Genomic DNA, 26,890 nt, shown 5'->3' with positions numbered 1-26,890 from the left:
ACAACTAACGCAAATCCACTATATATTTTTATGTGCCTGTACGAGCAGCACAAACATCATAACAAGGGTAACAACAATGCTTTAATGACAATAAATGTGAAGCCACATCTTTATGTAACTATATTAGCAGCGCTCTCCTTAAATGCGCCAACATAACAAAGCACTAAAGAAACAAATCTAAAGTCCATGAGTAACTCACTCACCATAACGCTAAATTGAAAGCCGCTCGCCGCAGAACAGGCCATCATGCGTGGGAATCACCTGTAACAGTAAGTCCATGCACCTTCTTTTTTTTTCTTGGTCATAGGCTCCTGTGTTGTCTCATCACTGGGTCTTTTCTCCGTTGCCAAGAAACTTTCCAAATGTGGCTGTTTTTTGCTCATTTTGCTAACTTGTCGATTAGCATCAGCGCTACGCGACTGAGATAATTAGCATCTTGACATGCGTCGAGTCCGTCGTTTTTTATTCTTTTAACTGTGCGGCCCAGTCCAAAGTGGCCCACGTCCCGGTACCGGTCCGCGGCCCGGTGGTTTCGGGACCACTGTATTAGACCACTCTAAGAGATTTCACTGCACTTTGCTGCAAGGATATTTGTATTTTTTTTTTGGGAATCACTTTTCCTCTCAGCCAGTGGCTTTGAAACAGGTGAATGTTTATCAGGAGCTTTCAAGGATTAGCTAAAGGTAAACTTATCCTCTACTGTTTTTTTTGCCTCAACAAGGCTCAGTGCACAATCTGTTACAGTATATGTAGGGATGGGTGAGTACAGATACCAGGTATTGGCAAAATCCGAAATCTAGAAATTAGACAAAAGGAAGAATTGAACATTGCCATTAATTTAACGCTATTTTAAGGAAAATGCTATATTGGGATCTATACAGCAGATTTCTCTTTAAAATTATCTGCCATTGTTTATTTTTATTTTTTGGGAGGGGGGGGGGTATTTTGGTATCATATCGATGACTACTCAAGAGTTGAGAACTCATACAGGTATCGGCCTGGAAAAGAAGTGGTAATATAGAACATCCCTAGTTATATGAATCCTACATTTTTGGAGCGCTATTTGGTAGTTTAAGACATATTTCAGTGGCATTCTTGGTTAAAATTGTGGCTACGGGCCTGTGAACTTTTTTTCCCCTGCTTTGTTTTGACAAAATAACAATCAGATATTAATATTATTAATAGATTATTCATAAATTAAATTACAGAAAAATGGGAGCATACGGGGGAAAAAAAGTTGAATTCCACATCCGAAATTTCCCGAAAAATGTTGTGTTTTTGATACAGACCAGTGATAATTGACAGGGACAAAGGATGCAAATAAGTCAAACCGGTATAATCCCATACATATTTAAGAGATTACAGACGCTCCCCAATTTACGAACGAGTTACGTTCCGAGCGATTGTTCGTAAGGTGAATTTGTTCGTAAGTTGCTTCACTGCTATATTTTGTATTATAATTTATGTTTAAAGACAATACGTACAGTACTGTACTACGTATGTTAGAGAGAGAGAGCGAGAGACACACACAGTATGTACATGTACGTAATAAGATAAATAAAATGAAGTTTAACTTACTTTTGGAAGATGTACTCGATGCTTAAGGATTTGATGGAGGAGGAAGAGGAGGATTTTATATCATGAGAGGTTCTTCGTCGTCGCTGGAATGGGCTTCAAAAGTTACTTCCTCCTCCGTAACTTCAATGTAGGAAGAAGTTGAGGGTCGCGGAGAAGAAGATGAGGGTTGATGAGTATCTTCCTTGGAGGATTTACTAGAAACTGGCCGAAAGAAGCGATCTAACTACGATTGCACAGTTTTCTTCTTTTTTCATCATAAATGATGCGGTAGCACTGTATGGCATCATTCAATTGATTTGCAACCTTTGTGCAACGTTCAATATTTGGGTCTTGCTGCTCGAAGAGTGCGATGGCTTTATCTATGAGCGACAGGCGTTTCTTCTTCTTCCTCCTCCTCGACACGTTGCTGAGCCTCCAATGCTGGGTGAGCTCTCACAGCGCCAAGCGTCGGTATTAGCCGCGGAAAGAAGCACTACAGTACTCGGAAAAAGGTGCGCAGTAAAAAATCTAACTTACAGCATCTCTTTCCGAACATTTTTTGACATGCGCGCATCCGCGCAGACATGTTCGTATGTACCGTTGTTCGTAACTCGAATGTTCGTAAGTAGGGGAGCGTCTGTACCTCCTTTAGCGGTCAACAATAATTACGGACCAGACAGGACAGAGCATAAACAATACTTATTCAGTGTTCTACGTGCACTCATTGGCTTGGCTTCTTTAACTTCTAACCATTCTTGGATGTGCAGCTTTACATGGCGCGTCTTTGTGTTGAATGTCTGCCAACTATCTGAATGTAACTTAAGTCAGATTGTCACCAAATATGTGTTTGATGTTTAATCACCGCAGTGGCTTGGAAGCCGACAGAGTTCCCAACTCTAGGAACCGGTAAATCCAAATATTTCTTATTTCCGCCAGCATCCAAAATTCATGATCCCTGATAATAATCTTAGCATCTCACCATTGATAGGGTGCCCTGCACTCGATATATCTTAAGAGAGGATTAGGCTAGTGATATTAAAAGGATGTGATTTATGGAAAAATAAAAATCTCTCCATTCCTTATTGGGTGCCAAGTAAGAGTATTTCTTCCTCCCATTTGCCTCACACACATACCAGCACATACACTGTCATCCGGCCAGAATTTATGAGTGACTTTTATTTTATAGTCATAAAAAAAGCATACACACACACATCTCGTTCCTGTTAAATGATATCTTGGTGAGTGTTGGGCCACAAAAAAAAAAAGTACGGCAGCTCGATAACTCTTTGCAGCTCGCAGATTTACACTCTGACAGAAGTGTTGCCATAATTGGATTATTTAGTGTTGTCGGCAGCTGTTATGTAAACTTGCAAATTCTTCAAAAGGATTTATCATGTTGCTCTTTATGTCAACGTGTGTGTGTTCTTGAGAGCTTGGGTGGTTGAGCTCAACATATTTTCACATATGTACGTACCTACATTAACATGTACAGTGTGAACGTATGAACGGGTTTTTAGAATGACGTACAGCGCAACAAGACAACTTTCATACATTAGTGCACATAAAGATTCACACTTCTTACACATATGTAAATAGTATGAGATCAGACCAACGCAACACAATACAGTGTACTGTGCCGCTAACGTCAACAAAAAGGGGAAACATGACGTAAGCCCTTGAAGTCATCTTGGCATTAGTCTGTCTGCGCCAGAGGCGGGATGGCACCAGATGCCGGCGCTAATGTCGACACTCGTCTTTAGCGGAATGCTACGTCGTTGTGCTAAAGTGCAATTCTTCGCTCTTTCTGGGTTCTGGGTTCAAGGCGAAGCTAGATTATGGCTAAGTATATAATATATTCTGTTACTGCGCTGATGTGGCCATTCTGCTGGATATGAAATCAAGCGTTTTCTTCCTCTCCGTTCTGTTCTGCATGTGTTTTTCCTCATTCCGTATCAGCTGTCACTTGGATGTGATATTTCTCTGTTGACCAAATCGGTGAACTTCAGATTGACAGCTCCGCCTTGTACATTAACAGAGGGTGGGAAAAGTGGTTTTGTATCCACACGTTTACTATTTCAATGAAAAAAAGCGAATGTCCTGTCTGGTGAAAAGGGATCATCCGTGTAATTAGAGACTGGATTAAATTTTTTGGGGCATGTTGTCAAACTAAATACTCAAATACATTAGAAAGCAGCGTTTTCTTTGGTCCTTCCTCGGGTCTCCTGACGGCCTCACAGCTCTGGCTGGGTTCTGAAGTGTTCGATTTAGGTGAACGGTATGGGATTTTTTTAATAGGTTTTAGGTGAACTAATGAATACACACTCGCACGCACACACTCACATGCACATACACATACCCACCCACACAAAAAAAAGAGAGAGCAATGATGATGACATGATGAATGAACAATACTGAGCTCTCCAGAAAAAAAGAAAGAAAAAAAAGAAAGCAGCATTTGCCTACATAAAATACCTTTGACAAGTTACCGTCCCATAATGTGAAAATGCCCGACCTATTTTGCTGTGGTAGCTCAGAAACGCAGAAGGCAACCAAATAAGTTTTGGTCCTAGTCAGTCTCATCCATAAAGGACTGCAATATTGCAAACAACTTTCTTGCTGGTAAAAAGCTGAGTTAGATGAGGTCAAAGCTCATTTAAGATTGTGTCTAGCATTCCCGTAATTATTTTTTATTATAAAACACAAAGTTCCTTGTAAAGATTGAAAAAAGCTGTTTCACTTGTGTTTAATAAAAAAAATAATCAACTAAATACGGCAGTTGTGTGACTTGTAAAGCAAATTTCTTAAAGCCGTTGCAGTCAATTGGTATAGAGACACACTCTCTGCAGATGTTTGCTATCTGACTCAGTCGAGCTGTTAGCTGAGCTTTTTCATCTCGGGGTTGTTTTAACCACCACATCCGCTTCCCAGGATGTTGCATTTGCTCATCCCAGGCAAAGTAAAGGACTTCGAAAAGTAAACGCTATTTTCAAAGAGACAAATATTGAAAGAAGCTCTTGGAAGGAAGTGGGCTTCCCTAATTGGGTTGCATGTGGTTGAAGACGATCTTTTTGCTATTTCAGCTAGTCTTTTGTTAGTTTGATTTAAGTTGATGTAATTTCATTCATATGAGATGGACTTGTAATGTAATTTTGTCATCAGTACATCAAGCTATATTGAAAGTAAACCAATTATAGCAATGCTGAATACTGTAGACAAGGGGTTATTAACTCAGGTTCTCAAGGGCTCCTATTCTGAATGTTTTAGATTTCCCCCCCTCCTCCTTCACACCTGATTCAAATAATCAGGAATGCTATCAGTCTTGTGCAGATGAGCTGATCATTTGAATCAGGTGTGTTGGAGGAGGGAAACGGCTAAAACCCGCAGGAGCAAGCTAGTGTGACACCCCCCGTTTAACACAATAAACATCTCCTATTCATCTCACCCTCTAGATGCCAGGCCAAATAGAAGCACGACCAGCTGTGAGCTCCATGGTAGGTTCCATGTTATTATGTCCCTCTTGTGTTTGTTTCCTTATTTTAAACAGAGCAGTCAAAGGTTTGCACAAACATTCTCATGGTATTGAATGAGAAGGTGAGCTTGACCGCTACTGAATGTGTAGCTTTCTTGAATCGACAGAGCTTTTTTGTTGTTGTATTAGCTCACACTGACGGCAACAATTCTAAATATCCGATATGACAAATATTTTATCTATGTCAGAGCAAGAACCTTATTTTTAATAGCCATATGCACCTTAAATTTTTTTCAATTCCAAATGCTGTATCTAGTCTTATAGACCAGTGGTCCTCAACCCTGGTCCTCGAGGACCGGCATCCAGCCTGTTTTCCATGCCTCCCACAGCCAACACAGGTGATTCATACCATCAGCTAATCAGCAATCTCTGGAGAAGGCTGATAACGATCTCCACCTGTGTTGGCTGTGGGAGACATGGTAAACAGGCTGGATACCGGTCCCTGAGGATCAGGGTTGAGGACCACTGTTAGACTACCCGTGCACCTGATGCATGACCCTTGCCTCCCCCAAGGCCCAAAACCCAGAGGACACATTGCGTAAGTGTCCAGACATCACAGATCGCCTGAGGCTTTTGGAGCAGGACGTGGCTCGCTACAGGGAGGAATCTGGAAAGTCGCAAGCGGAGGTCGCAAGGTTGATGGTGGCGCTGAAAGACGCCGAGTTGGACAGATCTGGCAGAGAGAAGCGAATAAACGATCTTGAGAGGTGAGTGTTTAAAAAAAAAAAAACACAGACAACATCTATGGGCCCTTCTGGGTGTCCTGAAGGAAGCATCCTTTTGAGTTACCGGACTATTTGAAGTCCTTGATTCCTTCCTAAGTGCTCTATTTATAAAGGAGCAATCCACAAGATGTAAACTCTCCATTTCTTCCTCCCACCTCTGGAAAAATGCTTCCATTCTCATGTTTTCCCTGATGCAATCCCACAATTGTGTACATACTTCGCTTTTAATCACGCAACTACAAGTCTTATCAATGGTTTTTGTGTGTTAAATGTTTGCAGCTCTGGGTGAGCAGACTGTTTAGTCAGTTTCAAACTTTCCCGAGTGTAACTTTGAAAACCGCCATATTGGCTTCGATCCGATCCTCAGCAAGATCAGTTTCCCAGTAGCGCGGTAAATGTGCCGTACATTTTCTCTGCAAGCAATCACATTTCTCATTCCGTACAAAAAAAAGAGCGCACTTTCCAGATTCATTGCTATCATCGGGTTCTGTCATGTGTGTTTTCTTTTTCCATTTTCTTTGCCTCACATGTCACTTCAAGCGTCCAAAAAGTGCTTTATTGCTGTGTCAATTTATAGTAAGAATATGTCCTAATGTAAAGAAGATGACACGGATTGCTCAGTTGTCACGCGATTTATGCATTGGGATCGGCATGGGGTGCCTTTGGATTTAAATGAGCAGGTTGTTCTGGCCAAATGCCAATTGGACCGCGTGAATGGTTTTGTGCACATTTGTGTGTGGATGTTGATTTCAAGTCAGGGTTCATTGAAGTCTGCAAACAATTGGTAAACGTTTGCCTGGAGTTTTAATGGTCTTTGCCAACCTTGAACGAATCCTGACGGAAGCGCGCATTCGCCCTCAGTGTGATAGGGGCTTAAACGTCAATGTTGAAACATTTACATCCAGCACTACTTCTTCAAGTAGTGTATAGAGTAACTAATAAATCGTAAAAAAAAAAACTCGTAATATAATATAATATGGTTACTTTTAAAATCAAGTAATCACTAGTGTGGCAAAGTTACTTTAAAAATCAAGTAATCGTAACATAACTAAATTATTTTCAAAGTAATCTGTAAAGTAACTTTTTCACGGTGACTGTGGGAACACTGGCGATCACATTCACTTTGTAGGACTGGATTAACAGAATCTGGACGGTGTGCATGAACTGCATGAACACTCGTTCCTGTTTCATTCATTAGCTGTTTTAAAAGACTCTTTGGTGTGGAAACCAAGTCATTAATCACACTCTGTGGGAACCTAAGAACAGCAAGTGTAATAAAAATATAGTCTGTCTGTGTATGTTTGCCTCCGGGGCTGATTGTTACATTTGAGCGTGGCGCTCTAGCTAAAGTATTTTGTCTGTGTGTGTTGGGGTGCAAAGCCCCTTGTGGTTCTGCATGGCTTCAGATCTGGGAGTCAGTGGGGGGGGTTATCAGAGGGGAATCCACAGCATCCATTGATATTGTTTCTCATTCACAGAGAAAGCATACCTCATTAATGTTGAAGAGCAGCCAAGAGGCTGATGTTTTCATAAAGGAAAAAAAGAAGAAGAAAACTGAATCCTATGTTGTTTTCAGAACCGACTTTACATGATGTCAAATAATGTGTCTATCAGTTGGTATTTAGTTTATTTAACATTTTTCTTTGAATGTTTCAAAGGGGTTTCTTAACTTTGCTTTGGAAAGGACATTTCTTAATAACTACCTTTTGCTATCTCATGGAACAACATTTAATTTTTCTGACAGCAACTTTACGTCATAGATAGGTGAAAAAAGACATACAGTATTTGCAATGAATATGTCACAATTTTTTTAGGATAAATTTCTACAACACTCCAGGTTATCTCACGGCACCCTGCAGTGTGCTACAATATGTGTCTGTGCACAAACCTTATGTTTCTGTGTGAGTGTTCTGAAAATGACAAAACAACTTGTTTTCACGTTTCTGGAGAGCTAAAAAGAACCAGATGATACGACACTTTCACAATCAACTGACAAAAATTGTTGACAACGGATACAGTCCAACTTCCAAGATCTGACTATGACATCATCTTACTACTGATAAGTTTGTATTTATGTCAGTGCAAATTTCTTGATTCATAGCAACAATTTATTCGTCACAAATATAGCTCATTTGAAGTTAGTGGGCTGGATGCCAAATGGGAACAGTCAGATGGCTTGTTTCACAAATCTGGGAAAAGCCCAGAGAAACTACGTATGTTGTTTCTTACTTTTGTACTTTTGATCATTTCTGTACTGATATGGAGACATAACTTTGGAAAATAAATCTGCCTTCCAATCTGACCATATCCCAGTTAGTGACATGGTAAGCACTCTGGTATGTAAGGGAGCATTTCAGTCAAAGGGAGGTTTCTATGTGTGTGCATATACAATACTGTAATTGCCTCAGCGTGAGTTTTATTGTTGCATTTCTAGGGGTGAACAAACCGGCCCGTTGTCCTCAGACATATTCATAGAACCTCCCCAAATAACACATTTGCATAGACATATGTAATAGGGGTTGGTGAAGGTGGGTGGTGGGTGGTGTCTGGTCAGTGCTGGATTTCACTTTTCTTTCTTTTCTTTGCTCCTTCCTCGGGTCTCCTGACGGCCTCGCGACTCTGGCTGGAAGTGTTCGGTTTAGGTGAACGGTATGGGATTTTTTAATAGGTTTTAGGTGAACTAATGAATACACACTCTCACACGCACATACAAATACTCACCCACATACAAAATAAAAAATATATATATAAAAAAAATAAAAAAGAGAGAGCAATGATGATGACATGTCAAATCGGTAAAATTACCGAATGAACAATACTGAGCTCTCCAGAGAGAAAAAAGAAGAAGACATGTTGTAATAAAAGCCCAACTCACTGAATTTGCAAACTTATCAAGCTTTTGAAAACAGACATGAACATTTTAGCGGATAATAAAGGTTTCATAATTTCTTGCTTTTGATGGGCAGTAAATATTAAAGCACAGCACAAAATAACATTCTTGAAGTCCTTTTTGTCTTTTCCCAGTTTCACCCATCGGACTTTACATGTATAGGCAACATGTCAAATGGTATTTTTACTACGATAAGATGTCTAAGCACCATAAAAAATCTATAAATAATAAACAGTCTTGTTCCATTTGCATCTTTCAGCAATCCATCAAGACAAATGCCTCCGATAAAACTTCAGAACTGCCACACTCTAAATTTTCGGAGTTCCTACTTCCTCCCCTTCTCTTCACCCGTTCTGCAGCATTTATTTGTCTTTTGCTCCACAGAAAGAAAAATGTACATAATTCTGATTAAATCTGCCTTATTTTACCCAAACTGCACATCTCGGTTGCCAACCTCCTGTTTGCCCGTCTGCTTAAAATCTAAGGCTTTCGTTCTGCTTTGTTGTTTATTAAAAGAAAAAATTCAAACTTAAAACACTGTCTAAATTTGAAGCGATTTTAAAAAGAAAAAAACTCACTTTGCTGTGTGAACAGCTAAGGCTCATCGTAACCGTTAAAATGAGTCCAGTTTGTTACAGGTATACGATTTTTGTCTGCCTGTTGATGTTTTTTGTCATCACAACTCTCAACCCATCTTCTTTAAATGTTTCAGGATCGTCATGTTTCTATTATATCGATTATTTATTGATTATCTTACTGAGTTGAGTTTTGCAAAAATAATTTGATGTGCTTTAAATTAATTTGTTCCTTTTGTATAATACTAATAGTTTCTATTCACAGGCCTTCAGGATGTTGAATCACTTGCAACGCCACACTACATTTCATAACCGCTGTCCTCTCACGGCCTTGCACAGCATTATTTGCACTTATTTTCCGCGTGTTTATATAATATAAACAGTCCTTGTACATTCCAAATGTCTTGCCACTCATTAGGACACATTAACCTTTTGGAACTTGAATTCTTAAAATAACAGCTGAATCATTTTACTGTTTGTTAATGATCGCTAATTATCTTGGTAGGTCCCTTTTTTTTTTATTTTTTGCCAACCCAAGAAGCAGCCCAGACCGATAAAACACATTTCAATAAAGAGAATGGGGGTAAGATTGATGATGAAAAATGCATAAAAAAAGATAAAAACACAGCTGCTCTTGAAACCAGGAATAAATTGGAGCTGCTTGTGTTGGAACATGAACGTGTCGACTGCTCCAAGTGGAAGACGCACAAGGACATGTGAAAAATGACTTGCAAATCTATCAGGTTTCACGCGCAGTGCTTTTCTTCACTCTCGGCTCCAACAACTCTGTTTGTCTCCGAAATCTTGCCGCACTAAAACATTATTGTCCCTTCCGATAACCATCAAATTTTAGTGCAAGCACATGCAGCCCTGATACGCTTACTCACACTTTGATAGCTCATCAAGCTTGCCCGGATGGTTTGATGGAACTGTATTAGCTATCAAAAGAGACCAGCATGTCTGCGGGTTTGCACACCTGCGCCGGTAGCGGTGTGAGAGCTGATATGCCCTCATGGCTGGTTAGTTTTCGCTGGGCATGTCTCTGAGCTTGTACAAACACACGCAGAGATTGTAGTATAAACAGATTCCTCAACTCGTGTCGTTGTCTATGAGGGTGTATGTACATTTCATGATGACTAAATGAGATTACTGGTCTAAATGTGCTATTTTCGTGGACAGGAGAAGGAATAGGACTGAAAAGCGAGACTCAGAAACATATGATTTACAGAAAAAATACTGTTTATTAAAACCCTGGAGAACCCACGGGGTCAAATTTGGCCCCTATAAATTCTGCTACTCAAATAACAAAGACCCTTTTTTTTTTTTTTTTTTACAAATTTAACTTCAAAAGTCCAGAGTGCCACTTCTGACCCCTGCATGGGGCCATCTAGTGGATGAATATTGCTCTTACATGAGCCAGAGTGGTGGCGACAAGATGGCTGGCAACATGCTGTTTTGTTGAGCTGGAAATCAATACAAACAAAACCATCTTCTCAGCAAACCATCAGATGGTAAAATTGTGTTTTTTTTTGTTAATCTATTTCATATCATGTTGCAGAATGCCTAGGAGTATGTTTATATATATATTTTGATCAAATTAGCAACTCTGAGCTAGTTAAAAAAAAAAAGGGTTAGAATTGAAAAAACATATATTTTGGTGTTCAGTGAATTTATAGCAGTCATTTAATGTATAATTCATAATTTTCCAAAGAAGAAAAGGGTTCTCGGGTTCTCCAGTTAAACAGGCTGGATTTGGTAAGATTCAAGATATTTGTTTGTCATCTGCACAATAAAAACACAACGGTTGCACTAAGCAATGAAATTCAGTATTTGTACGGATTAATAAATGCATGAATCTATTCTGTAATATTTTCGTTAGCACAATCGGGACACTTTTTTTGACATTATGTTAAAAGGGTGTCTAATATAAGCCTCAGTTTCAGTCACAATTACACAATTGTTTTTTTTTTTTTCCTGGAGAGCTCAGTATTGTTCATTCGGTAATTTTACTGATTTGACATGTCATCATCATTGCTCTCCTTTTTTTTTTGTATGTATATTGTTTGTAAAAAAAAAAAAAACACATTACACAATTGTGATGTCATTTGGTCAGTAGTCTGAAGACATGCTGGTAGAAACTCTGTTTTAGTCATGTTGTGATTGCTGTGACACTTCTGTAGTGTCTGCCAGATGAGAGAAGTTTGAAGTGTGTGTTGTGGATTGTTTTTAAGGGAAGTCAGGCAATCAGGGAATGCAAAGGTGCCCAAAAACGTGAAGCAAAAAAAGAGACCAGGTCTATAATCAGACGTCTTCAAAGCTTGCTGTGAGTCAGTGTTGAGAACAAGGAATGTCGGAACGTGATGACAAGGTGGCGACGAGACAGAATGTCATTTGGGATTAAATACGTACATGAGATAATCGGGAAAAACAAAGTGCAGGTGAGGACTCTGGAAGGACAATCATTTCTAAAGTTAATATCTGCATATGGATTTCTCCACGCTTATATGAAAAGAAAAAAATCGAGACACCTGACGATAACAGGAACTGAAAATCTGGAGGTGGCAGTTGTAATTGCTTCCACTTCTCTGGAAAGACGTTCTCCAAGATGTTACACATACAGTCCAACTATAAATTCTGCTACTCAAATAACAAAGACCTTTTTTTTTTTTTTTTACAAATTTAACTTCAAAAATCCAGAGTGCCACTTCTGACCCCTGCATGGGGCCATCTAGTGGATGAATATTGCACTTACATGAGCCAGAGTGGTGGTGACAAGATGGCTGGCAACATGCTGTTTTGTTGAGCTGGAAATCAATCCAAACAAAACCATCTTCTCAGCAAACCATCAGATGGTAAAATTGTGTTTTTTTTTTTGTTAATCTATTTCATATCATGTTGCAGAATGCCTAGGAGTATGTTTATATATATATTTTGATAAATTAGCAACTCTGAGCTAGTTAAAAAAAAAGGGTTAAAATTGAAAAAACATATATTTTGGTGTTCAGTGAATTTATAGCAGTCATTTAATGTACAATTCATAATTATCCAAGATGTTAGAATGCACTTTTTGGAATTTTTCATCCAGAATGACACTTTTGAACTCAGACGGCCTGACTCACAATATCTCTTGTAAGTTCATCCCAAAGGTGTTTGGCAGGTTTGAGGTCAGAGCTGTCAAGTTCTTGCACAATAATAGTTTGATGATAGACCTGCCATGGAACCGAAAAGAAAGCTGGAATCTCAATTTCCAGAATGTATCATTCCTCTTGATGAACTGAACTGCTTTTAATCCATATGCATTGAATTTGTGTGATTTGAGTGTGCGTATGTGCCAGGTGAGTGTGTTTTTTCATCATCTTAAAAAAAAAAAAAACATATTTAAATGAATTGCTCGCCGACATCACTCACATGTCCGACACACACAAACAACATTTTAGGGGAAATGGCAGCAAATATTTGCTCACATGTGGGGCCAGCTTGTAGCGCTGACCCAAAATCAACATGCCGGCATGGATGTGGAATAATAAGGTGGCACCTTTTTAGCAGCTGCTTGCTCGCAGCTTGTTTACAGTGCCGTAGAGTTCTTTCGTTAATTTGTCACTGTCGGCTTTTTTTGCCTTTTCACCCGTTTTACCCCTTAAAATACAGCGAGTAACAGACTTGTATGTTTTAAAAATGTGCCCATTACGGCTTATTTATCGAAATGTTAAATACATGTTAAAACCTTTTTAGTTTGGCATTTAAATGATCTTTTTGTTTTTGCCTTTTATTCTTTTAATTTTTTTATTTTTTAGCCTTCAATTGTTTTTATTTTGTTATCTTTTAGTTTTTAGCTTCAGTGTTTCCTGGGTGCCTTTCCTCATATGGTTTCGCTGTGCCCTGCCATGATTTTTTTGTTGGGGGGTGAGCGTGTATGTGTGTGTGTGGGGCGGGGGGGTGGCTCTTTTTTGTATTATGGATGTTTAAATTGTTTAGCACCTTGATTTGCATTTTAATGTATGAAAGGTGCTATAAAAATAAAGATTGATGGATTGAAGTTTGATTAAAAGCTCAATTACAAAATCTAATTAAATGAATTAAATAAAGGCAGGCAAGCTGAACTTGAAAAGTAATTAACAAATCCAGACTCATCCACTTCATTTTTTAGTGTGACTATCCCCAGGAGCGGGGTAATTTTGGGTTCTATCTGCAAGTGTACTTTGTGTCTGTGTACTTTGCAGTTGACAGATTTACATGCGTGCTTCGGCTCCATCACTCATCTTGCCTGCCATGAGTCACACACGCGTTGTTTTGTTTCCTTTTGAGTAGTGTGACACATGGTACATGCCATTATTTACCTGCAAGTCCTTTTATTTAAAAAAAAAAAAAAGAACATTATTTTTGCTTTAATGTTAAGAATCACACTAGCAACAATAAAAAATTGTTTATTCGTTATTTTTTTTAATTTTTTGCTATTTCCAGGCAAGTCAAGTCCCCTCATATCCAAAAACAGATGGTGCCTGGTGAAACAAGGAAAGATGCACAGCCGGATGGACATCCACACTCTTTATCACAGGTTTGAAAATATCAATATAGAATTGCGGGTGTGTGTGTGTGTGGTACATTTGGCCTCTCCTTTAAGTCTTCATCACCTCTTCATCTTACAATCAGATTGGCACAGAGCTTGACAAATTCACATTAATTTGTTTACACTAGATACTATTTCTCCTACTTGTTCTCAAATAAATTAAATGAACAGAAAGGCAAAAGTATACAAACAAAAATACTGATTATATCTAAAGTGTGATTCAAAGCTTTAATTTTTGTGTATGTGTACTGTAAGCGCGCTCTCTGTTATGTTGCGTTTATATTATCATCTTCATCAAATTGTCAGTGCTGTATGCGTAGTGTTTTCTCAGCGGTCAGATTGTGCTCCCTTCACACCGCTGCTCCGCATTTATCTGCGCATTCATGGGGAACAAAACATGCTCAAGGATAAACACAAACAAACAGAGCCGCGCCTCCACCAAGTTCCTGCTTCTCATGCATGCAGGAGAGTTTATGTGGGATGATGAGATAGCATCTCTCATCGTCTTCTTCTCACCACACTGCAGTTGTCCAACACAAAGAAAACACACTTCGGAAGTCTTTTCCTTTAAGCTCTCAAAGTGGCCTTTTATTACTTTTTTTCTTTCTAGACGTCTATAAACCCCCTCAACCTCTACCCCTATCTTTCGCAAACTTTCTTCTTTTCAGTCTATGTACCTTAAGTAAATTAACAGAAACATTGCACACATAGGCTATACTTAATATCACTGACATCATGACATTTTATACATGTACGTATATATTAAAACTGTGCAAGGAATAGAAATAGAAAGGACTAATGAAATTAAGTTTCTAGGTATCATTATTGATAAACATTTAACATGGAAAGCGCATATAGAATATGTCAAATCTAAGGTGTCCATACTTGACCTATTGCATTGATGTGTGGGGGTGTGAGAGCCAAAACCTACACTGAATCCATCTTTCTTTTACAGAAACGTGCTATTTGTGCTGTTTGCGGTTGTGGATACAGAGACCACACTAATCCATTATTTATACAAGTAAAAACTTGAAAATTTAATGAATTGATGGAGTTAAACCACCTTACAATATTGTGTAAAGCCCATCATAAAATGTTACCAGTTAATATACAAACCAAATTTATAAAAAGGGAAAGTGAGTACAAATTAAGAGAAACAGACATTTTTTTTCCAAACCTAAATATAGAAAAAAACAAAAAGAAAGATGTATTTCAACTCAAGGTGTCAGTTTGTGGCACAATCTGGATTGTAAAACAAAATCTTCTAAGTCTATTTGTATTTAAAAAAAAATATATATATATAAAAGCATGATTACTGCAAAAATATATATAGCACAAGGACACGCAGTTTAATTATTTTGAATTATTATTTTGTAGTGTCTTAACCGTTTGCTGTCATTTATTTTGTTGTTTTTTTGGGATTCATCAGGATCAAACAAAACAAGTTTAACTTCTTTGTCCCCTTTAATTTTTTTTACTTTAAAGAGTGAAATAAAAATTGGAATTGATCGAATTGATTTAAACTCAGGCTCGCACCAAATATCCGCATTCGCTATTTGTATTGATATTAGCCACCGAATGACCAAATCAATTGGATGGGATACTCAATGTACTTTTGCCGCAAAACATGCCATAGTCCGACACATGAAAATTCCCAATTTGATCAAATTGGTAAATAGAGTGCACTTATATCTTACTTGATCATGTGTTTACAAAGGGTAACCTTTTTAGTTAATAACTTACTTAAACCTCCTCCGTTGCTACTAGCCTCATCCTAGCTAGCGTTAAGCTAGTTCATCTCTCAGGTCCGACATCTAAGTTTTTCAAATTCCCTTTAGGTCGTTGCTAGCACGGCGTTAGTTGGCCAGCAGCGAGGCATTAGCAGGCCATATATTCCCTTTGCCAGGCTGGTGGTAGCTGGCCAATGGTGGAACGTTAGCCGTAGCTGGCTAATGGTGGAACGTTAGCCGTAGCTGGCTAATGGTGGAACGTTAGCCGTAGCTGGCCAACGAAACTGGACCGCGTAGGCCCTATGTAGCTATCTTGGGAAAATTGTGATTAAGGGTTTGTTTTCATGCGATATCTTGGTCTCACAATCTCAATGTGAACAGCATTATGAAGAGGACTGTTTAACCCTGGAGAACCCACGGGTCAAATTTGGCCCCTATAAATTCTGATAGTCAAATAACAAAGACATTTTTATTTTTTTTTACAAATTTAACTTTTAAGTGCCACTTCTGACCCCTGCATGGGGCCATCTAGTGGATGAATATTGCATTTACATGAGCCAGAGTGGTGGTGACAAGATGGCTAAAATGCAACAAATAAAACAAAAAAATTATATTGTTCAATGTAGCTGTGTATTTGATTGATTATTTTCTTAAATTCTAAATAGTTTACTGACAGTTTTTGTTGTTCAGATTTTTCGAAATGATACCCCTAAATTCCAAAGGGTCAAATTTCACCCTAATCCTAAATTAGGGAATAAATTGAAAAAAAAAACATTGAAAAAAGATATATTTTGGTGTTCAGTGAACTTATAGCAGTCATTTAATGTATAATTCATAATTTTCCAAAGAAGAAACGGGTTCTTGGGTTCTTCGGGGTTAATGCAAATTCTAATTGAACTCGCACATCTTGCATTTACATGTGGATTTTGTTTAAAAAAGGTCAAATTAAGTGTTCAGGGGTACACAGCCGCTGGAAGTTTTTCTCACTCCCTGCTGGGTTATTATAATGATTTTAATCCTCCTTCCCAGCAGAAAGGGTCAAACTCGAAAATGACCTTTCCTTGGGGACCGTGGCGATGACTGTTCCTGTAGAGCCAATTATCCATCCATTTCTTCTCCATTCCATTCTATTTCCGTTTTTTTTTCTCCCATGCACAAATTGCACACCCATGTAGTCCTTGTCCGTGTATCCTTGAAAGACAGCGGTATCCTCTCACGGCTAATAAAAGTCATACAACCCATAGGATATACAGATATTTACATTGACATACGGGGGCAGCCTTCTGGTTGGGTTTCACTCAGGGTCCCAGCAGCATCTCAGTGGGCTGGCGGTTTCGTTTGGTCTAAATGCGTGTGCGCACATATCTCTGCCGGGCGGGGTCATAGCAGCACTTGTTGATTCTGGTGCATCGAATTTCTGGCCGTCTGTCACGTCCAATTACAGTGCTGCGGGGCTGATGCACACAGGCTTCCTCTGTGCGTGCGCGCAGGGGTTTGTCGCTCACCTCCAGCTGTGCCGCGCTGACGTGACGAGCAACAAGTTTCCGCTTGCGATTTGGCCCGCTTGGCACGGTTCTCATCACCCGCGGGGAGAATCCCATTGCTGCTGTCAGTATCACCCTATGACTTATTTACTTCAGTTGGGTGTCCTGTGATTTGAGTCCTAAGAATCCCCAGATTGCAATTGGGCGCCTAGAAGGTGTTGTATAAACTGTGATCCGACGTTCATGTAATGGTATTGGTGTCATTTGAAAATATGCATGAGTGTTTTGCAACGAAAGTTTGGCTTGGCCGTGTTTCCATGCCCAAGTGACCCAATTACTGCACGGCTAGTCCGCGGTGTGAACGTGTGAACTTGAAGGCGAGCCCCCCCCACCCCCCACCCCTCCCGATCCCAAAATGAAAGCGGGCGAGAGAAACTCTAGGTTTATTTTTTCTGTTCCGTGTTTTCTTTCACAGTTCCATCAGCCAATGTGGAGAGTGATCCTTTTCCGACTCGACGCGGGTGTTGTCGAGGCCACACACGCGCGCGCACACACACATGCGCAAAACATACACACCTGCTCTGCATGTGAATACGCACACTCACATTTTTGTAGTGCACACTGATATTTACACTCTTATAACTTATTTCTGCCTAGTTTCTTTTTAATAGACGGTTTGCTTTCGCCACTGCGTTGACTTGCTCTAACCCTTTCCATTGGATTTCCTTTCTCAGCCTCATTTAATCAGGCTAAAATATACATAACTATTTCGCCACTTTGCTTCCAACCCGTTAAATAAAATCCTCTTGGCCCTCAGCTTCCTCTCTCAGCTTCCCAGGAGGCCATGCAGGAGACGGCTGAGCGGATAGGGGAGTTGGAGAAGGCCTTGAGGGAGAACATGAACACTTCTGCACATAGGGAGGTGCTCTGGGCCCAAGAGGAGACGGCCCGTGTTCGGGCCCACAGACAGGTGTACCTGATACCTTCCGCACACACTCATTCATGTCTTCAAGGGCTGCGGAACTTGCAGTGCAGGGCAACTTATTCAAACGAGCCTAAAGAGTATGAGATATGCCCTCGTGTGGCTGACATTTGTAATTGCATGCAGGATTGGGTTAAAGGGAGACATTTTCAACAGTAAGAAGATAGTATTTTGTCTATAATTAATGCGATAACTTCATTATTTTAATGAACAATTAATACCTTTAAAAAACAATTTTACCACTTGCCGTTGACATCACCTGTGCTGAGGAAATAGGTTATGACCAATCATGGTTCAGTTTGCTGACCAAACCCAGAAAACAGGTGCGCTATGAATGGTTGTTATCTATTTCTTCAGCCCAGATGATGTCATCTTCAGTCGAAAGCAAGTGTAAAAATTTGTTTTTAAAGGTATTAATTGTACATAAAAATTATGAAATTGTCAAATTAATTCTGGACAAAATAATAACTTTTTTACTGCTGAAAAATCCCTCTAAACTTAATCATTACTCCAATAATGTAAAGGTGTCGGCACAGTATTTTAAATGGGACATCACTATCGTTTACATCATGTGTGACACTTTAAACCCGTGGGCAGTATTTTATTTTGAAATGGCTTGGTCAGAACCAACAAAAAGCCCAAAAATGGTCACAATAACGCTTAGGGGTTAATTATGCATTGAGCATATCATTACAATGAATTTAAAAAAACATACAAATACTAAGACATGAAGTAGAAAACCTTAACATGGTGTCTAATTAGAATGGTGATATGGCACACCTGTGAGGTGGGATGGATTATCTCGGCAGAGGAGGGGAGTGCTCACTCTCACAGATTTAGACTGGTTTGTGAACATTTTTTGAGAGAAACGGTTAGATTGTGTATGTGGAATTTTTTTTTTAGATCTTTGAGTTCATTTCATAAACAATGTTATATTTTTTGTTGAGTAATAACTGTGGCCAGGTCTCAGGTTCATCCATCCCAAACTCACACTCATGTGCCTTAGTTTAAGGCTCTTGCTTTGTGCACTGAGAAATAAATCGTCTTGCTGGAACGGAAAAGGACCTACCCCAAACTGGTCTAACAAAATTGGAAGCATGCAATTTTTCAAAGTAGCTTGGTATGATTAAGAACAGCGGGGAATCCACAACACAGATGTATTAATCCATTTATTAAGAGATGTGCCCCGGGACTTTTGTCTTTGTAATGTAATTTCAGATCCTCAGATTGCATGTTCTGCAATTTTTGTGATTGATGGCTGGTTGGTTGGTAAGCGCCTTAAGTATGTTTTGCAGATGTGTCTGCATCGCCGTGTGCCTGCTGGGAAGTCAAGAAACGGGTTGAATGAGTGTGTGTTTCCCCCTTGTGTGTTTGTGTGTGTGTGTCTGCGTCTGTGTGTGTGCATTTGAATGAGAATGACCTCACATTAGTTATAAGTGCCGTAAGAAAGACGGGAGCCACCAGCGGTTTCGACTACAACTAGAATTTTTGCGGTGGAGTAGAATACCTCTTTCCTCACATACAGAGAAAGGCAAACACTGACAAGAGGAATTGAAAAGAAAAGTATGGGTGGTTGAAGCAAAAGAAGGGTCGAACTCAGTTTACAAAACCCCAGTGTAGTTAATATTCCTTTCATGCTTATTTTCCAGTCAGTATTTGTGACACCAGGCCATTAATGACTTCAATAACATAACATAGCATAAGTTTATCCTCATGTCCGCAATCAATCACACACTCGCATCAACACCAGGGTATTCTAAAGAATACCACAAATGGGAAATAAGGCTCCCCATAGAAGCTACTCATAGCTTATCGGGCGGGGGGGGATCTCAGGACATTTACACATATCAAAGGACAAAAGCAACATATAAGTATACTTTCTTTCTTTTCTTTTTTTTTCTGGAGAGCTCAGTATTGTTCATTCGGTAATTTTACCGATTTGTCATCATCATTGCTCTCTTTTTTTAAATTTTTTAAATATATTTTTTAAATTAATTTTTATTTTGTATGTGCATGTGAGTGTGTATTCATTAGTTCACCTAAAACCTATTAAAAAATCCCATACCGTTCACCTAAACCGAACACTTCAGAACCCAGCCAGAGCCGTGAGGCCGTCAGGAGACCCGAGGAAGGACCAAAGAAAAGAAAAAGTATACTTTCAAGTGAAAATAAATATCTTCTGAATTTTTTCACACCACAGAGAACGTTGTTGTTAGCAATCCTGCCAAATTTGATCATTAAAAAAAATGGCCACGTAAATAAATGGAGGCTTCAAAATCGCACTCAAATGCTCTGGCGTGCAATGCCCCACAATGAAAGAAGCTAGCCACCAGATACGAGCTAACAGGTAGTAGCTACCATGTACAGTGTTCCCATCGCAACTTCGCAGATACTGCGATACTGTTAGCATCGTGGGCTAACATTTTTGACCGTAACGTAATATAATGCAGGTTTACATTACGCTATTTCACAGGTTTCCTGCTATTCTTCTTCCATTTAAGTCGGGACAGTCAAAAAATAATGATGCTTTTTTTAATTAATTAATTAAAAATAATGATATTTTTTTTAATTAATTAATTAATTTTTACACGGGAAATTTGTTTTGCAAAAACTGATGCCATGAACATTAGAGCTTGTCGCCCCAAAAATCACCATTCCCTTATTGTGCGTTCGGAAATACTTACTGCTTCAATCAGACCTTTTGGAAACTCAGGATGTTGCTCAAATGTGCCGTTCGTTTATTCAGCGCGTGTCATGCAGTACAAGGAAAGTAAACCAATAAAACGCGCACATACACACGAAGACAAACCGTCCTCTTAATAACTACGTTAAAGTTTTTTCTTTTTAGTTTAAAAAATAAAATCCCTCATTGCATTGTAGCCAAAGGTACAATCCTGGTGTATTAATGCGGCTTTTGTGGCAGTAAATCCAAGTTGTCAAAACCAAAAGCTAGTTCCCATGACTACCGTTCTTCTTCTTCGTCTTTTCTGACGAAGAACAAACACACAGCCACAAGCGCGACTGTCGCCGAAGAGCGACCTCATCTGGTGGCGCTTTTTTATTGGCCGCTGCCAGATGGTGCCGTTTCCAGGCAAACACTCAGTAAAAGGACCACAATTCTCAGATGACTGTTTGACCTTCATTCTTTCAGCTAGCTATCATGTACTGCAAAAGGAAATAGAGCTGTCATTTGATTACATTTTTTAATCAGATTAATCACATCTTATAATTCTGATTAATCGCGATAAAAAAGGTTTTTATTATCAACATTTTCCCCCGCCAAATTTGAAGAGCACCGATTATGTGTTAATTCTTTTGACGTTTAATGCTATGAGGACGTCTTCAACATTTTGTTTGATCCGCTGCACACGCTCATCCTCCCCTTTTTCTAATCATTTAATTAATTGCATAATTTAAAATGGGGGAAAAAAATTACTCCGATTTTTTTTTCTTTTTTTTTTCAGGATTTTTTTTTCACATGAACAAATATTCTAAATGCGATACGCAAACACTCGTTCAATGCTTTACTTTAAAGCATGAAATTATGTTTATTGCTCAAACACAACCTGTGCTACCTTAAACGTAGCTATCCGCTGTCAAGCTAAAGGATAATCTATAGTCAATTAATAGTGATTAATCTGCGTGAATTCATGATTAATGCTCACATTTTTTGTCATGAATTAATCAATTTACACATTAACTTTGACAGCACTAAAAAAATACACGTAAAATCATATTTAAAATCAATCCTAAAGGCTCTATTAAATCTATTAAATGAACTGCTACAGATGAAAAAATGGACAGTTTGTTTGTCAGTTATGTAAACATAAAATGTGCTTTTTAGATAGTTGTTGTTTTTTTTAAAAGCATTTTTATTTTATTTTGTTAATGCAATTTTTTTTTTTTTTTAAATTCTGAACTAAAATAACCTTGCTTCATGCAACAAAGCTTATTTAGGACAAAATAAGTTTCATTCCAGTCTCTATGTATACAAGTAGAATCCAAGTTTAGCAAACGAGCTTTTGTGACAGGTGGGAACGAAAGTTATAAATACGGCGGTGGGACTTTTCACACGCACCAAGTCATTTTTCGCCCCCAAATGAAGCGAGAAACACCTCCAAAAATAATTGGGCCCCAACATGCAGAGAACATACTGAGCCATTGTGCTGTCATGCTGGTGAATGGACTTGATCCTTCCTGAGCCAGAATCGAGCAGTCATGCTGTCTCCCCAACAAAAGACAACCATTTGGCTCAGCGCTCAAGCTGCTCCGTGGCCACCACGCTCACGCATCTTGAACGCTGTGAGCCAACATGACATCATGCGCGCAACACACAGGCTACATTTGAACATAAGCATGCAGTTCCACCATAGCCCAGACTAAGGAGGAAAAAAAAAACACTCCATAATGGGTCAGTAAAAAAATCACCTGATCTTGGCACCATTCCTGGCATTCTCACATTTGCCCCCCCTTGAAATGTTCTTTCTTCTCCTCTTGTGTCCCAAAGTAATCAGTCTCATGATGTGTAATGCGGTGAAAGTCTTCCATCAGCCTGACTGGCTGAAATGGAGCATGGGTAATGCTCCGGGTCACTTTTCTTCACACCCTCTACGTAGAGTCACTCGGTCTCTTGCGTCCGTCACCCTGAGCTGCTTTCTCACCCGTCTGCCTTCTTAACTTGTTTGGCCCAATTATCTCCACACTTGTTCTGCTGTCGTCCCGCTATCTGTCCAAATCTATTGCACCCCTCACCCCCCTTGTGGCATTTGAACCAGGCCTTTGAACCATCAACACCGACGTAAACGGACAAGGGGGATTTGGCCCTTACCTCTGAGCCCTCAATCAGCTTAGCCAGTCTTAGTAAGCCTTAGCCAGGCTGCGAGGCTTTCCCTTGAAGTTGAGCTAAATTAGCACGCACAGGCTTGCCGCTAAGCTGATTAGCTCGCTAATTTCGCTAAAATGCATTGTATTCCTTATTAATGATGTGATTGTGACACAAGGGCTAGTCTGGGTGGTGGCCCAATGTCGGGCTGACAGATCCATATGTGATGTTGGGTGACCCTTGGCTTTCATAATGGAGCTTTTTAAACAAAACATCAAACAATGAAAATAATTCCGAGTTATTCATTTATCAACACCCTTGCTTATCATGTGCTGAGAGACCTTGATGGGATTTTTGACATTTTGATGTGTTGTTTTCTGGGTGAATTAGCTGTTGGGCGATTATGAATAGAAATAGACCGATATGTTTTTTTTCAGGGCCGATGCCGATTATTAGTAGTCAAGGACGCCGATAACTGATATTTGGAGCCGATATTAATTTTCACTAAAATGGAAAATATTGGCATCAAAAGTTTAAAAAATGAAAACTGCAGCTCCTTTCTTTTCTTTTCTTTCTTTTTTATTTTATTTTTTAAGCACATGTTTAACCTAAAATATTGGAGTTAAAAAAAATCTTCGTCACTAGACATCAATGTTTTAAAAATCTAATAAAAAGATCAGGGATCTTCCAGGAACAGTAGCATGTCTTCAAAACTTTAATAAAAACGTAAGTAGCTCTCTTTTGTTTGCTACAGTAAATAAAGGTGTTTAAAATTTCAAAATATATGAAATATAAAAAAATTAAAAAACTTAGTTTTAATTTCAAACAAAGACAGAAGGTGCAGAGAGCTTCCAAGGTCAGATAAATTACTTCCCTGATTTTTATTATTTTTCCATGAACACTTTTTTAAATGGATCTATTATCGGCTGTATAATTCTTCAAAATGGCCGATGCCGATATTCGTCAAAATGCTGAATGTCTGCGGCGATAATCATTACCAAAAGATAATCGTCTATCCCTAATAATAAAGTTAATTGTTGCCAGGAATATTTCGTTTTATTGCAATGCTTCAGTGTGTTTTCAGACTACGATGAATCAAAACTTGCATTTCATTTCAAAGTTGAGCACTCGGCAACGTTAACTCGCCCGACTCTCGCTGGTGTGTGTGCGATCTGTATGAACAGCGAGCAGACTATCGAACATCTGTGAAACACACCTACCAAACAGAGCGTCCTGAAAATGTGCGAACGATTTGGCCCCATCATAAAAGAGGCCCGCTCCTTCTTTTATGTCCCACCCCATGGAGTGCTTTCCACTTCTTCTTTCATTTCCACTTCCCTTCCTTTATGTTAGATCCAACAATAATTTGTCTTATCCGTCTTATCTCGGAAATCTACACATTGTCACAATTGAAAATCGAATCAGTTGTTGTACTTTTCCAACCACATCATCATAAGACAGTGTTGCGTCCTATGGTAGAGCGCTCTCTGTAAGACAATTACACACTTCCTGTGTTGGGATAATGATGCCCTAAGGTCACATCCTGTCTGTCAGACGCTCAGGTGGGACAAGTGGGCCTGAATGGTTGGAGGGCATTCGCGCTCATTGATCTCACCTGCTCTCAAGTAGACAAACACTCCAGCGTGTAAAAAAAAAAAAATTAGCAAGCCAAAGGAAGAGGAGGGGAGAGAGAAGACCTTCCGCTGCAACAGACTCCGGTCATTTGACCTGCTTCTCATTTTAAAGCAGCCGTACATTCCATTCATTCATTTCACTTCATTTTCACCTTCCTTCTGACCAGCAACATTAGTTATACCTGCAGAATCCTACAAAAGCCAATACAGCATCGACTATATTTTGCAGTCAGCCTTTTAAAGGTAACATTACTTAGGTTACATTCAACAGGTATTAATTCAAAAATGCTTAGTTATGATTAATTTAGCTGATTTTTTTTACGTTTTTTAATTTAGTTGAGGTTTTCTTACACATTCTAGCTACCTTTTTTAGCTTCATTTCTACTTTCATCACGTTGCACAGGTGTACCTAATGTTGCAGCTGATCAAATACAGTACTTATTAACATGCATGTGTACAGTATAAACATTGAAGAGGGTCTTCTGCCCAGATTTAATCATAACTGTTTTAATTTATTTATTTCCTCAGTAGAAGTTTTATTTGTGGATGTCAATGATGTGTTTAAAATCTTATCGTCATGACTGGGATCTCATCAATTTCCACAACAATGGGCCATTGTCTGTGGTTGAAGTGTCTGTAATCAATGATGTGTTTAAAGTCTTATCTCAAGTCCGGTGAACTCCAGGTGGACTGTTTGGAACCGCCCTTCAAGATAGTATAAAAAGGTTGTAAGTGTCTGTAATCGACACAGTTGTGAGAGGATGCCACCATTGCTGGCAGCTCGCTTGTGTCCGGAATATTCTGTAAAATAAATCCTTCGAAGGACCTGTTCACCGATCTCCAGTCTGTATTCAGAAAATCAACATTCTCTCTACCCGAAAAACAACAAACACGTGGAAGACAAAGATAATCTTCTAACAACATGCACAAGCATTGTCTCTTTTACGCAACATGGGTCCATATTGTTGATATTCAAAGTATGTCTCCCCTTGACTAGCTGGAAGAGCTGATGGGGGCCCTGGAGAAGACGAGACAGGAACTGGACACCACAAAGTTGCATCTGTCCTCCACTCAGCAGACCTTGCATGAACGAAACGGACATCTCAACAGCCTGCGGCAGGAAAGACGAAAGCAGCTGGAAGAAATTCTGGAAATGAAGTTAGTTTCACGTCTTTATACTTTACCTACCTCAATTCTTCCTTGAATGCATGGACTGTGTTAATAAGTGTGTCATCAAAACATGATTTAAAGTGTGAGTTGTTTCAGGTATGTCTAACATGAGTAATTTCTGGACTATAAGCCGCTACTTTTTTCACTTGCATTCGACCCCGCGGCTAATACAAAGGTGCGGCTTATACATCAGATCACAAGGGGGCGCACTATAAAGGAAGTGCAAGAGCGTCAGGCAGAGCAAAACAAATCAAGTGAGCCCAAATACAGTAGAAAAGACAGAACTAGAGCGAGACAATTTGCACCCTCATTATGGAAAAGAAAGTAGCGGGAACCCGGTGCGGTAACATTAAAACACCTGGGTGCGGCTTATATATGTAACAAACTCGAGTATTCCCCAAATTTAGCTAGCACGGCTTATAGTCAGTTGAGCCTTATAGTCCAATAATTACTGTAGACCAGCAAATAAGTCTGAAAAAGCCATAAAGCCTACAAGTTTTTGCTATTTCCAAGTGTCCTTAAAAAAAACTTACCCAAGAAATGTTTTGACTGCTGCCAAATTTGAACCATGTACTCAAAGCTGGATGAAATGAAATTGCAACCGATTTTAGTTTCATCATTGTGTAATGGGGAGAGCATGGCAGCAAAGGTTAAGCATATAGGGGGTGGGCGGGGGGTGGGTGGTTGTAGCCTATCACAAGGTCCAAATGTTTTGTGTTTGATGAAAGTCATGCGTTCTGATTTCATTCAAACCCACATTGTGAGTCCTCCTACCAAATTTTGTACATCCCAAAGGAGCATGGGGGTTCCTTGCAGCTTTAATTGAACTTGCTGAAACACATACGACCATTCCCAAATTGCATCTGTAGTAAGATGAAATGATATACAATGTATGCATGATTCTCACATAGATATGGGATCTGTTGTTGCTTTCATGTGTTTGAGTGCAAGAGCAGCTCCAATAAAACGTGTGATGTTGCCTGTGTTTGACAAAAGGAAAGAAAAAAAGAGCTGGATGTGTTTCAAAGTATGAGTGTGTATGAATGCCTGAGTGAATTCTGTGATGTGTCAGTAAAGGAAGTGCATGTGCATTTGTTTTGACGGCTCAGATGGAGGGTGCGGGTAGTTCCAAATGTACTTGTCAGAAAAGTAACTGGAATGTCATACAAAGTAATGGAGTAGTATTGGAAACTTTAATTCCAGTATGTCTTGCAAAGAGATTGTG

General features: G+C 39.2%; 1 protein-coding gene across 1 annotated transcript in view; it reads left to right on the top strand.

The window, feature by feature from the left end:
* The window catches only part of LOC144053523 (ERC protein 2-like), an 85,517-nt gene extending 59,870 nt beyond the window's left edge, over positions 1 to 25,647 (top strand). The window contains exons 10-12 of the mRNA XM_077568056.1: positions 5,007 to 5,048; positions 5,600 to 5,793; positions 25,493 to 25,647. Coding sequence (XP_077424182.1) covers positions 5,007 to 5,048; positions 5,600 to 5,793; positions 25,493 to 25,505 — 249 coding nt within the window. The 3' untranslated portion in view covers positions 25,506 to 25,647. The remainder of the gene's footprint in view (positions 1 to 5,006; positions 5,049 to 5,599; positions 5,794 to 25,492) is intronic.
* Positions 25,648 to 26,890: the final 1,243 nt, after the last annotated feature.

Source organism: Vanacampus margaritifer, chromosome 1 (assembly GCF_051991255.1).
Source record: "Vanacampus margaritifer isolate UIUO_Vmar chromosome 1, RoL_Vmar_1.0, whole genome shotgun sequence".
Classification (NCBI taxonomy): domain Eukaryota; kingdom Metazoa; phylum Chordata; class Actinopteri; order Syngnathiformes; family Syngnathidae; genus Vanacampus; species Vanacampus margaritifer.
The sequence above is the reverse complement of the archived record's forward strand: the minus strand, read 5'-3'. Positions and strand labels throughout refer to the sequence as shown.